The sequence below is a fragment of the Acomys minous genome (assembly GCF_964271855.1).
Source record: "Acomys minous genome assembly, chromosome: 1".
Classification (NCBI taxonomy): domain Eukaryota; kingdom Metazoa; phylum Chordata; class Mammalia; order Rodentia; family Muridae; genus Acomys; species Acomys minous.
Genome location: NC_140483.1, coordinates 106,471,291 through 106,484,936, shown reverse-complemented (window position 1 = coordinate 106,484,936; position 13,646 = coordinate 106,471,291). Strand labels below are relative to the sequence as shown.

The 13,646-nt window shown below is 44.6% G+C and overlaps 1 protein-coding gene across 6 annotated transcripts in view; it reads right to left on the bottom strand.

The window, feature by feature from the left end:
• The window catches only part of SLCO5A1 (solute carrier organic anion transporter family member 5A1), a 121,698-nt gene that overhangs the window by 23,843 nt on the left and 84,209 nt on the right, over window positions 1-13,646 (bottom strand). For all 6 annotated transcript variants that reach the window (XM_084787860.1, XM_084787855.1, XM_084787858.1 and 3 more), the window contains one exon: window positions 4,038-4,236. In XM_084787860.1, coding sequence (XP_084643986.1) covers window positions 4,038-4,236 — 199 coding nt within the window. The remainder of the gene's footprint in view (window positions 1-4,037; window positions 4,237-13,646) is intronic.

Sequence of the window (13,646 nt, the reverse complement as noted above, 5' to 3'; positions counted from 1 at the left end):
ATCCTGAGGCTATCACAGAAAAAGATGACTTTTGAAGTTAGACTGAATGTATTTTTTAAGAAATTATGATATGGCTATAAGCCTATAGGGGCCAGAGAATGGAATGTGGGTGTTTGAATAAAAATGGTTCCCATGGGCTGCTGAGATGGCTCAGAGGTTAAGAGCACTGTCTGCTCTTCCAGAGGTCCTGAGTTCAATTTCCAGCAAACACAGGATGGCTCACAACCATCTATAATGAGGTCTGGTGCCCTCTTCTGGCCTCCAGGTGTACACGCAGGCAGAGCACTGCACACATAATAATAAATAAATAAATCTAAAAATGAAAAAGAGTGGCCACCATAAGCATATATATGTAAATACATAGTCACCAAGAAGTGGAACTGTTTGAAGAGATTAGAAGGATTGAGAGAATGGTCTTATTGGAAGAAATGTGTCACTGGGGTTTTGAGGTTTCAAAGGCTCTTGCCATGACCAGAATCCCTCTCTGCCTATACATCAAGATACAGTTCTCAGTTACAACGCCAGCACTTGACTGACTGCGGCCATGCTTGATGCTACAAGGAGAGTGAACTAAATATCTGAAGCTGTTAGCAAGCCCAGTTCAATGCTTCCTGTTATAATAGTTGCTTTGTCATCACATCTCTTCCCAGCAATGGAGCAGTGACTAAGGCAGAGGCAAAAATGCATAAAGGTATAGTAGGAGAGGTTTTTCCTAAAGCTCAGGAGGAAAAAGACATCTTTAAGTAAAAGGGTCCATACAGTGGGCAGCATAATAAATGAACAAAGTCCTTTGGAGCTATCCAGCCACTAACTCCCCTACCATCTAACTCCGATCTGTCCACCCAGTCAGTCATCCCATCCGTCCACTCGTCCACTCATCCATCCATCCATGCAACAGAACATCATGCATTGTTTTAGATGTGAGAGACACAACTATTATGGAGGCAACAATAGGGCTTATCTGAAGGACCTAGATCAAGAAGGTAAGCACAAAGGATCTAGTTAAACACAAATGGTTTCAGATGTACTAACTTATACGGGAAAATGAGGAGTAATGTGACCTAAGTAAAGAGGGAGAAGTCCTGGTGAGGAGGTAACATGGCTAAAAACTGAACAAACGATCCGCTTGGTCCACATTTAAGTTTTGTTGCCAAAAGTTCAGGATAATAGTACCTACCTAACAATATATAAGTTCACATAAGTTAGTAGTACGTAAGCCACATAGAAGAATGCTTGGCATGTTCTGGCTTGAGGGCTGGCTATGCTTCACAGTTTTACTAATGGTATAGAAATGTCCAAACATATGCATGATAACAAATACATAATAATATAATGACAAAGCCCAGAAAATCAAGTGTCAAGTGCTGATTTTAAGTATAAAACAGTAAAAACTCAAAGTGCTATATATAAAGAAAATTTGGGAGATATACAAACTGGATGAAGCTATTGACCAGATATAATTGCATTCACCTGTAATCCAGCACTTGAGAGGCAGAAGCAGAGAGAAGGTCTCAGTGAGTTCGAGGCCAGCCTCATTTACAAGTGAGTTCCAGGCCAACCAGGGCTACATAGTGAGACCTAGTCTCAAGAAAGAGGAGGAAGAGCAAGAGAAAAGAGAAGAGAAGATAGGGAAGGAGGGAAGGAAGGAAGGAAGGAAGGGAGGGAGGAAGGGAGGAAGGAAGGTGGAAACAGCACATAGATTATAGAAAGATAAAGAAGAAACTAAAAATGGAGGATTAAATAATGAGGAGATGGGAGGTCAAGTAAAAGAGGAAATATGAGAAATATGGGGAACGACAAGTAACAGTAAAGGCCTTTAAAAAAATCAGAAGCCAACAAACAAACAAAAAACAAAAAAACAAAACAACAACAACAAAAAACCCAGAAGCCTACTACTGTAGAAGCTTCCTAAAATCTATACATAAATGAAAGCATTTAAATGCAATCATCAGATAATGGGGTAGACAGTGCCCTAACTAAGCACATTATGCCACCCAGTAAAATCTCCAGTCACACAGGTACAGCTTGTTGAGTCATTCCTCCTTGAAACGTCACAGGCTATTGGTCTCTGCAACCTGAAAGCCCTATTGCTGAAGACACCACTTATGTATCGAACATAGAAAGTTCTAGTTGGTGCCCAACTATAAGCTTCGCCCCTACTGACTGGGGTTCATGGTGCTGGAAGGTACCCCACATGCTACCAGAAGGGTAAAGAAAACAATTGTCAATAAACTCTGTGACCTAAAATAGCAATCTGCCTGCAACATATACTGGTGCAATAGTGGCACAAATGTTATGGGCGTAGTCAACCACCTTTTAAATTTGGGTTTTGGGCTGGAACGACGTGTCAGTGGTTAGAAGCACTGACTGTTCTTCTGGAGGTCCTGAGTTCAATTCCCAGCGACCAGATGGCAGTGCTTCCCTTTGGTTACTTTATAAGATCTGTTACCCTTTTTTTTTTTTTTTTGGCATGCAGGCATATATGCAGCACTCATACATTTAAAAACAGAAATAAATTTTTAAAAATTCAAAATAGATAAAATAAAATAAAACTGTATTTTAAGGCCCATGGGATGGAACACATTCCAGACAATGTTAAAGATATGTCATGGGCCTAAGGGAAAACCTACCACTATTACTCTGCTAAAGGAAAATAGCAATAAAATTACTCGAAATCATATATTGCTATACCCATAGCTCAGTGTATTGCTCAAGCCTCATCAGAGAACTGTCTTCTTGAAGTAGGTGGGGATTAACACAGAGACCCTTGAAGGGACGGTGTGCAGACAGTTAGGGACTTTGGAGCACTCAGCCTTAAATTGATATGTCTTCATCAAACCCTCCCCTCACAGCTCAGGGATCTATGTGGGAGAAGAGACAGAAAGGTTTTAAGAGCCAGAAGTTAATGGATGAGCCCAAGTAACTAGCATCTTCCCAACCCAACAGGGATGATACACATATGAACTCAAAGAGACTCACAGTGTGTGCAAAGCCTGCACAGGTTCAAACAGACAAAAATCCCAGCACCAAGAAGACACAAAATTCCATCCCTAACCAAGAAGCTATTTGCAATTGCTACCTGCTGGAAGAAGGAAATCCAGCTTTCTCCATGAAGTCTCACCCTGTACGCCAACCACTATCCAAGAAAGGCCCCGTGCTCAGGAGCAGCCGGGCCACATGAACCGGACTTAGTGGGGTTTGGTTCTTCTGGGATTTTTGTTTTGTTCTGGTAGTTTTGTCTTACTGTTTGTTTGTTCGTTCATTTTGATTACTTTAAGAGTAGAGAACATGAAGTTGGGGGAGCAGGAAGGTGAGAAGGATCTGAGAGGGGTCAAGGGAGGTAAAACACTGAAATGAGTTCTTTGAAAAACCATCCAATGAAAGAAAAGAAAAAGTCTTAACCTAATTTAGTTTGGAAAAGTGGAAAGAAGTAAGTGAATAAAGGACTCAACTGGAAACAAGACTTTCCCCCAGTGGAGTGTATTTTGTAAATTTTGGTTGGGGTGCAGGTTCGTGTTTGTGCATGTACGTACAGAAGTGTACGTGCACACGGGCTCAGGTCAGGAATGTTCCATCTTGATTTTTGAAATGGTCTCTCATTAGCCTGAGGGCCACTAATTAGGATACACAGCCTGGGCAGCCACAGGCATCTTCTAACATCCAGCTCCCCAGACCAGCAATTACACACGTGCGCCATCACACCTGGCCTTCTTACATGGGTTCTTGGGATCCAAGTTAGTTCCTCCTGCACTGACTAAGCTACCTCTCTGCCCAGTAAGAACAACACACCTTGAAAACATTTTAATGAATACAGTAGCCATCTCCTCCTCATATCCTGTAATTAAAATGCCACAGAAGTCACTCAAAAGGGACACAGAGATGACCGCCCTGTGGCCTCCACCCTCTGGGAGCCAGTTACAGAGACAGAGCACAGGAAGCGGTGGGAGGGAGCAGCGGTCTGGCCCAGGTGCGGAACCTCATAGAACGTGGCACCTCAACCCCGCTGATGCAGGGCGCGGCCCCTGAGAGGCACTTACCCCGTCGTGTAAGGGATGTTTATGCCTCCTAGGTTAATACTTTCACATCCAACAATAAACAGGGTTGAGAAGCACAGCAAAGACACCCCACTGCAGATCATCGCTAGTTTCGCGGACTCTCTTGCACCAAGCTTCAGTTTTTTTATGATGTAGCCTCCCAGGACAATGCCAACGCCAGCGCTGGGGACGATGATGACACCTGGGAAAAGGAGGAAGAGAGGGTTCGTTTGTACTAGCATCGACTGTCTACTGTCATTGTTCCTCTAACTGTTTTGCTTCCGTTTGTTCCTCAGCACCAAAAAAAAAAAAAAAAAAAAATTCTACTCCATAAATATTCAGGGTCTGATTTTACAATATACTACTTTCAACACACATTGACAAAGGATTCAAATCCAGAAGATAAAAAAAAAATACTTTCACAAAGTAATAATTTAAAGACAAAAAAATTAATGAGGAAAGTGAATAAAATTTAAACTGCCCCTTCACCAAAGAGAAAAATGTTCTAATGTTCTAATGCACAGGAAAAGATACCCCTTCATTACTGAGGGTGAGACAGGTTAAAACCATGGTGAAACTCCACCACGTACCAGTCAGAAGGTAAATATTTTAAAGTTTGGTGACGCCACAAGTTGGTCAAGGTAAAAGTGCTGTGAACTGTCAGCAGTGGGAGACTAGAAACAGGAGGTCCTGCTTTGTAAGCCAGTTTGTCATTACCCGGTAGAGCTGAAGGGAAACACACCCTGCAACAGGCAGCTCACGCCACATTTAAATTCCCCCCAAAGAAACCCATGATGTATCCTAACCACCCTAGCAGTCCCCAGCTGAAAATGAACCAAATGGCCCACGACCAACACATGAGATTTGGAGTATTCCTGTCACAAAGACCTACTTACACAGTGATACGAAGGAAGGCCTGTAATCACACAGAGCATGGATGGGTCTCACAAAGATGATACAAGAAAAAAGGGATAACAAAATGTGCCCGTGTTCACACCTGCATCCAGTCCCAAGAACCGGGAGAACTAAGCATAGTGTTCCAAGATGCACACACAGGTGGCATGAACATAAAGGAACAATTGTCGCCGTGAAAGCTAAGCTATCTGGGCGATGAGTGACTCAGGACACAGGGGCTCAGGCAGTGCTGACCATGCTCCAAACTGTAAAGTGGGTCGTGGTCACTGCCATGGCCTGGATGCTCATGTCTCCCTGAGTTCATGCGTTAAAATGCTAACCCCTAAAGTGTTGGCATTAGGAGAGTGGACGCCTCGTGAATAGGATTAGCGCCCTAATTAGAGAGACATGAGTATCTTCCTGTTCTCTCCGCCATATAAGGAAGTAGTAGTGAAAATGTCCCATCAATGAGAAACAGACCTTCACCAGACACCGAATCTGCCAAAACCTTGATCTTGGCCTCTGCTTCTAGAACTGTGAGAAACAAAATCCTCAGGCTCATGAACTACTCTGTGCACAGCAATCTTGTTACACCAGCCTGAATAAGCTGTTCTGACCAGTGCACTACTGCACTGTACCGTATTGTAGAAAACTAGAGACATGGCGTTGGAGAGATGGCTCCGTGGTTAAGACCACAAACTTGCAGAGGACCCAAGTTCAATTCCCAATACTCAGAGTGGGCAGCCCACAAGCACCTGTGACTCTAACTACGGGGAAACCTGGCCCTTCTGCTCTCCATGGGCATCTGTATCCACATGTAGGAATGAGCACGCTTAAAAGATAATACTAAAATAAATCTTAGTTGAAAAATGAAAAATTGCTGGGCAGTGATAGCATATACCTTCAATTCCAGCACTTGGGAGGCAAAGGCAGGTGGATCTCTATGAGTTTGAGGCCAGCCTGATCTACAGAGTGAGTTCCAGGACAGCCAGGGCTGCACAGTTCTGTCTCAAGAAGGAAAAGGGAGGAGAAAGGAGAGAAAATGGAGGCGGAGGGGGAGAAGAAGAGGAGGAGGAAGAGGAGAAGTGGATGAGGAGGAGGAGGAGAAAAAGAAGAGAAGAAGAAGAAGAAATATAGACATAGTCAGACTACTACCTGCCCCCCCCCCACTGTTCCCAATACACACACACACAACCTTACCAAGTAAAAAGAGAGATATACTGGCTAATAGAGCATCTCAGTAAAACAATTCTAAATGCAGTTGGAAAAACACAGGAAAGGGGGAAGCTGAGTCTCCCCTGGAAGAGATCACAGAGAGCTCTCACAGTGGTCATTTTAAGCTGACATTCAATAGACAAGGCAAAATGTACCAATGGACCAGCCCAGAGAGAGCATTTTGAACAAAGGAAGTGCATGTGAAGGCGTGAGGTCATGGTATTGGGTATTCATGGCACTTCAAAATACCAAGAGTGTGCAATGCAAGATGATGGGAGGTGGTGGGGTGCAGGAAGAAAGGTTAGGAAACCCAGGCCATAGGAGACCAGGGAAAGAAACCCAGATTGTATCTCTGAGCAGTGAGAGGCCACTGGAGAATTCTGAGCTGGATCAGATGAGAGGTATATGTTATGAAGACCATTGATGAAATGAGCCCCAAGATAGTGCGGCTGAAGTGAGAACTTGAATCTCAAGTGGTCAGAAGGGTAATTGCAAGGATCCAGGCGAGCAGCAAGAGAGCACCACACCGACAGCACCGTAGATGAAATAAGGAGAGCAGGAGAGCCAGTGTGTCATACTCGACTAGAATGGGGATCCAAATAGGAGGGCAGGGTGCAGCCAGCAGCATCGCTATCTGTACTACAGACAGGAGTGTGAAGGGTCAGAAGAAAAAGCAGGTGGAGGCCTCACACTAGGGCACGTGGGGGCTGTAAGCTCTCAAAAGAGCCGTGCTTTTTTTTTTAATCTGGGAGGTGGGATGGTCTCCAATAGCACAGTGAGAAGAGAAGGGAGCCATCTGAAGAGAGCAACTATTAATGGGCATGACAAAGAGACGACGCCATAAAGCAAGGGGAAAGCCAGAAGGGAAGTGTCGTAAATGGACTGGACTCGGGCTTTGAATTCAGAAAGCAGCTGGGTAACCATGCGTGTGCAGGTGGCCATGTTTCATGTGAGAATGATCCCATGGACTTCTAAGAAGACATACAGTTCTGGACTCTCTTGGGGCTCGTGGCTCAGTGTCTCCATCCACCGCCACACCACCATCTTGGTCTCTCTGTTTGTGAGGGGGAGCACAAAAGAGGGTCCTCCAGGCTGAAATTAGTGCCCTGCTGCCGACTCGGTCTGGATTTAATTTCATGTTCTTCCCTGGTGCCCTCCTTCACTTTCCTGAGACCAGAGACCCCCCAAAGAGCCAACACCTTATCCCACAGTGCCCGAGGCTTATCCTCTGCCAAGACCACCTCTTGTCTAGCCCTCAAGGGGACAGTTCTGTGGTCCCTAAGCTCCTGACGAGGCCATGACACCTAGAACTCAAGGTATCAGAGCATGTGTGTGTGTTTGTGGGGGGCGATGCATCTATCCATGTCAAAGAACACCTCTGGCATGCTTGGAGGAGAATGAGGAGGGAAAGAATGGGGTGGGGGATGCAGAACGGAAATGCTGCTTGCGCCTAGCCCAGCATCCAAAGGCCTGAGTGTCTGATTGGTGGGAAAAGGTCCATGCACGTGCTGGCTACTAAGAAAGACAAGAACGACAACCCCTGCCCTGCCCCCTGCAAGGCATGTGCCCTTGGTAAGTTGCTGATCATTTCCAGAACTCAGATTTTTCTCTCCTCCTGTAAAATGTTCGCCGTGAGGATGCCACCACCATAGAAACTGTAAGGACTAAGTTGGTTAAGACACAAGAAGAACTGAGAATGGAGTCTGACCCACCATGTGCATTAAATAAACACCGGGCTCTCATGACTACCTCCTGGGAGCCTATGGGTGTGACCCGAGTAGCAGGGGAAATGGAGCCTGAAGTGGTCACCTCCTGTAGCCAGGTGGGACATTCAATGGAAGGACAGAGAAGAGGACACCAACCCACCCCAAATTCTCACCTACAAGTGTAGGGATAGAGATGGAGCCGACTGAGGGAATGGCAAACCAGTGACTAGCTCAACTTGAGGCCAATCCTATCGGAGAGAGCCAACCCCTGATACTGTTAATGACACTCTGCTCTGAGTGCAGACAGGAACCTAGCATAACTGTCTTCTGAGAAGCTTCATCCAGAAGCTGATGGAAACAGATGCAGAAACCCACAGCCAAACACTAAGTGGATCTTGGGGAGCCTTGTGGAAGAATGGGAGGAAGGATTAGGGGAGCCAGAGGAGTCAAGGGCACCACAAGACCTACAGAGTCAACTAACCGGGCCCCATGGGGGCTCACAGAGACTGAACAACTAACCTAGATCCCCCTATACATGTGTATCAGATGTGCAGCTTGGTCCTTACATGCATCCCCTAATAATGGGAGTAGGGGCTGTTTCTGACTCTGTTGCTTGCCTTTGGATCCCTTTTCCCTACCTGGGCTGCTGTCTGCCCTCAGTGGATGAGGATGCACTTGGTCCTACTGCAACTTGATGTGCCAGGGTGGGTTGGGACCTATGGGGAGCCTCCCCTTCTCCTCAGAGAAGGGGAAAGGGGAACAGGAGGAGGGGGTACAACAGTGGGGCTGGGAGGAAAAGAGGGAGGGGGTTGTGCTCAGGCTGTAAGGTGATTAAATACATAAATTAATGAAAAAAACACCATTTCTTAAAATAATTTTATTGTATTGTAGTGCGTACGTGCATGTATGCGCATGCACACACATTCATGTGTGTGACAGTACACATATGGCAGTCTGAGGACAACTTGTGGATGTTGCTTCTCTCCTTCCACTGTATGGGTGCCAGGGATCAAACACAGGTCCTTTGCACTGGTGGCAAATACATATACCCATAAAGCCATTTCACTGGCTCATCATCAACAATTGTGCATATCACTGTGATATGCCTAATATTAATGAATTGGATACATTTGCACATACTAAGATTATAACTGGGCAATTTTTAATGAATAAGACTGAATTTAAGCAACTTATGCATGGCCCAACATAAACCTGTAAGTGTTCTTTAATGAATAAACCTTTGATACTTAGCCATTGTGTCTTTTTATTATAACACTCATATGCTTATCTGTACATATATATTATGTTATGTTATGTTACGTTATATATAATATTATAATATGTTATATTATATTATGTATTTGAGTTTATAGTGCGCACCAAACTGTTCAGTATTGGCATAGCAGAAGATCTTGCTTCGGGCATAAAAGTTCTAGGAAATCACACACACACACACACACACACACACACACACACACACACACATGCTGACTACCAATTGGATATTTTGATAACTACATTTTCTATAGCAATTCATTTCACTCTCAACTTTTTATGGATTTCAACAGTCGAGAGTCAGAATAGATCTCATAAAGAGCAGAAACTTGTGTTCAGGGTTTAGTTTGATTAGAAGAAGCGTTTTCTCCCTTGGTGGCTCCACTTCACAGGGCAATCTTTGCGGTTGGAATGAGAAAGTCCTCCGCCCCCTCCCCCAGTCTGTCCCCCTCCCCCTCGCCTCCGCAAGTCTCGCATTTGAACACTCGGTCTCCAGTTGGTAGTGCTGTTTGCATTGTGGGAGGAAGGGCGTGACTGCTGGCCAGGGTTTAGAGTTCAGAGCTTCACAGCATCATACCCAGAGTGCTCTCCCTGCCTCATGCTGGGGAGTGAGGTCTGAAGCCCTGAAGCCAAAGCTTCCTGCTCCTGCCAACACGCCCCGCGCTTGCTGCTGTGCTTGCGCTTTCATAGCATACGATCATATCACATCATCTCTTTTCCCTTTGGAAGCATAAGCCAAGGTAAACTCTCTCTCCCTTCAGCTTCTTTGCTCATAACAGTTTAATACAGCAGCAGATAAGTAACTAATACAGCATCCCGTTATCCACCATGTCTTAGTTGGGCAGGAATATGGGATTGTGGCCATACTACACTTGTGGAGGGGAAAAGTAGACAAATAACTAAGATGTATTTAACTATATGAAAGTCTGTGCTTATAATTTTAAGACACAAAGTAAAAGCCTTCCCCTCCCCAGGATAAATAGTTTTTTTTTTAAAGTTTCCACCATCCCTTGCAAAGGTTTTCCTTGAGAGAGTAGATTTCCAGTGCCATTGGGGTAGAACAGCTAAAGTGATTATTTTTTAAAACCCACATGTCAATGTTGGCACACATCACATGGTCTGAGAATAAAGACAACAGTAAGTTTGCCTTCTCCCAAACTGTACATCAATCTAAATATAAGAGCGTAATATACCCGTATCTCCTTTGTATTTGAATGTTACATCTTCACTGTTGTGAAAACTTTCAGGAGCCCCTTCAAAGGCAACTAAATAGCTGGGGGTGGCATCTGAATTAATTAATGGAATCTTTTCCTTTAAACTCTGTGCCTGCCAGCCAAGGACAATACAGGTGGTAAACTTTAAACCCCTACCCAGATCTAGACAATGGGCAGAACATTCTCCACAGTAGAGTGGAGAGTGGGATATGACTTTCTCACGTACTCTGGTGCCTCACCTTTGACCATGTCCCCTGGAGGGGGAGACCTGGTGGCACTCAGAGGAAGGATAGCAGGTTACCAAGAAGAGACTTGATACCCTATGAGCATATACAGGGGGAGGTAATTCCCCTCAGGAACAGTCATAAGGGAGAGGAATAAGGGGAAAATGGGAGGGAGGGAAGAATGGGAGGATACAAGGGATGGGATAACCATTTAGATGTAACAAGAATAAATTAATAAAAAATTCTGTGCCTGCTTTAAGAACAAAATATTTCTTTTGATCTATCATAGTCCATGATATGACTTCAAACCTCTTTGGACTTCAGATTAAGAGAGGCTCCTCTGTCTCTGTCTCTGTCTCTGCTCTGTCTCTGTCTCTGTCTCTGTCTCTGTCTCTGTCTCTCTCTGTCTGTCTCTCTCTCTCTCTCTCTCTCTCTCTCTCTCTCTCTCTCTCTCTCCTTCTCACTCTCTCTCTCTCTCTCTGCAGCCTAAGAAGACAGTGTTGGAAGTAGTCCCCACGGGCCTCTACTTTCTGCTGTGTGGTAATCTGTGACAGCTACTGCGCAGCTCAGATGGGACCACTGAATCAAAGCAATAGAGAAGGTGCTTGAATTTCTACCACACCCTCGCTAGAAAGATTAATGAAGACCTTCAAAAACCTCAAGTCCACACTGCCTTCAGAAGCCCAACAGATCCCATTAACCCATCACCCCGTCTCAGCTATGCCAATACAGGAGGATGTGCACTGTGAAAAGACAAGAAGGCAGAAAAGTGATACTAGGAGCATCTGAGGAGAAAACCACCCTGCTTCTCATTCCAAGTTTCAGCTGAAATGATGCACAAGAGTCCAGCTGTGTCGTGACGGGGACTCCAACGCCAAATTGATAGTTCCTCTTTTATGGCTTACAAACCTAGCACAGCTTTCTGCATTCATGCAATAAAACCACAGAGAGCAACAGCTTGCAACGGGAAAATGCTTCGCTATCTACTTCATCTCCTGGCTCTGGGAAACAGGAGGAAAAAGAGCCTTAAAAGTAGAGGTAGTAGAGGTGGGGGCTGACTTGGGCCTTTTGTGCAGGAAACTTCGCAGGATGGTAAGAGGAGCCCATTAACATTTCAGTTATCAAAAATGAGCTGCCACCGAAGATGTCAGCATTAGGTTACTGCACCCACTTTCTGTTCATGGTACAGATCTGGACCTGTGCCAAATGCAGAGCCCTCTTTGGAGGCCCTTCAGGCAAGGTCTATTTTCTGTCAGCAATTTTCAGCTGTTCTGTGTTCATTGTTGTCCAAAATCCTACAGCTCTCAGAGCTTTCCCATCGAGAAAACTGATCAGTACTCCACCCACTAAGAGCTCAGCTGTAAAGCCTGACAAGGCTTTCCTCCCCCTGGGAGGAGCAAGCAGAGTTTTAACACTGTTCATCAAGAGGTGGGGTGGAGGTGGGGCTTTAAAAAAAACCTTTGACACAGCCAGGGCACAGTGGTGCACACCTTTGATCCCAACACTCAGGAGAAGGCAGAGGCAGGTGGATCTCTGTAAGTTGGAGGCCAGCCTGGTCTACAAAGTGAGTCCAGGACAGCCAAGGCTTATTACACAGAGAAACCTGTCTTGAAAAAACAAAAACGAAACAAACAAGTTTCAATATACCTACACTATGACCATTAAAATAGCCTGTCTCTGACAAAGACCAGATGGAAATTTTGTTCTTTAAAAATTGTATTACTTTATTTATTATGTCAGGTATATATAGGAGACCAGAGTGATCATTTTGTGCTATACTCAAGTGACTAATATGAACACATTTGAGTTTTCTTCCATTTTTTATTACCTTTTATTTTATGTGTATGAATATTTTGCCTTATTGTGTATTGTGGAGAGCTGCGAGGTGCCACGCCTTAACATGGCACAGGCTTCCGCCTTCCGCCATCCCGACAGCGAGCGCTCTCTAAGATAAACAAGTCCTTATATGTCAAAAGGCTGTGCAAGGGTAACTGGTGATCTGATGACGAGCAGTCCTGCTCTGACGTGGACCTATGAGGAGGTGGCACCTGGCATGAGCTGATTGGCCCTTGAGTTGTACTTAAGCTTGGCCCTTCCCTTCTTCGGGGCCATTCCCACTGAGCTTAATCCTGAGTAAAGATCTCGAGAAGAAGTCTGGTTGTTGGTATCTTATTTCCGCTGGTCGGTGTGGCACCGGCAGTGTATTCCATATGCTTATTTATTGCATGGAACATTTTCCAGATTCGAACTTATAGTTGGTCACAAAGCAAGCCTCAACCAATATAAGAAAGTTGATCGAACCCATTGAATCTTATCAAATCACAATGGATTAAAGCTGAACTACTACAACAATAGAAATAACAAAAAACCTATACAGTCCTTGAAACTGAACAACTCCGTACTCAGCGACCACTGGGCCAGGGAAGAAATAAAGAAAGAAATAAAAGACTTCCTAAATTTCAATGAAAATGAAGACACAACATCCCAAATGTATGAAAAGCAATAAAAGCAGTGCTTAAAAGTTCATAACACAGTTATCAGAGAAATGCAAATCAAAATACTCTGAGATTATATCTTACACCCATCAGAATGGCTAAGATCAAAAATTCAAGCGACACCACATGCTGGCAAGGATGTGGAGAGAGAGGAACACTCCTTCATTGCTGATGGGAATGCAAACTTGTACAACCACTTTGGAAATCTAGCTGGTGCTTTTTCAGAAAACTGGGAATAAGGCTTCCTCAATACCTAGCTATTCCACTCCTTGGAATGTACCCAAAGGATGCTCTGCCATACAACAAGAACATATGCTCAACCATGCTCATAGCAGCCTTATTCATAATAGCCAGAACCTGGAAACAGCCTAAATGTCACTCGGTTGAAGAATGGATAAAGAAACTGTGGTGCACCAGAGTATGTGAGAAAGTAATATCCCACTCTCCACTCTACTGTGGAGAGTGTTCTGTCCATTGGCTAGATCTAGGTAGGGGTTTAAGGTTTACCGCCTGTATTGTCCTTGGCTGGTGCCTTAGTTTGAGCGGGACCCGTGGGCCCAAATCTGCCTATCATAATGTTCTACTTGTA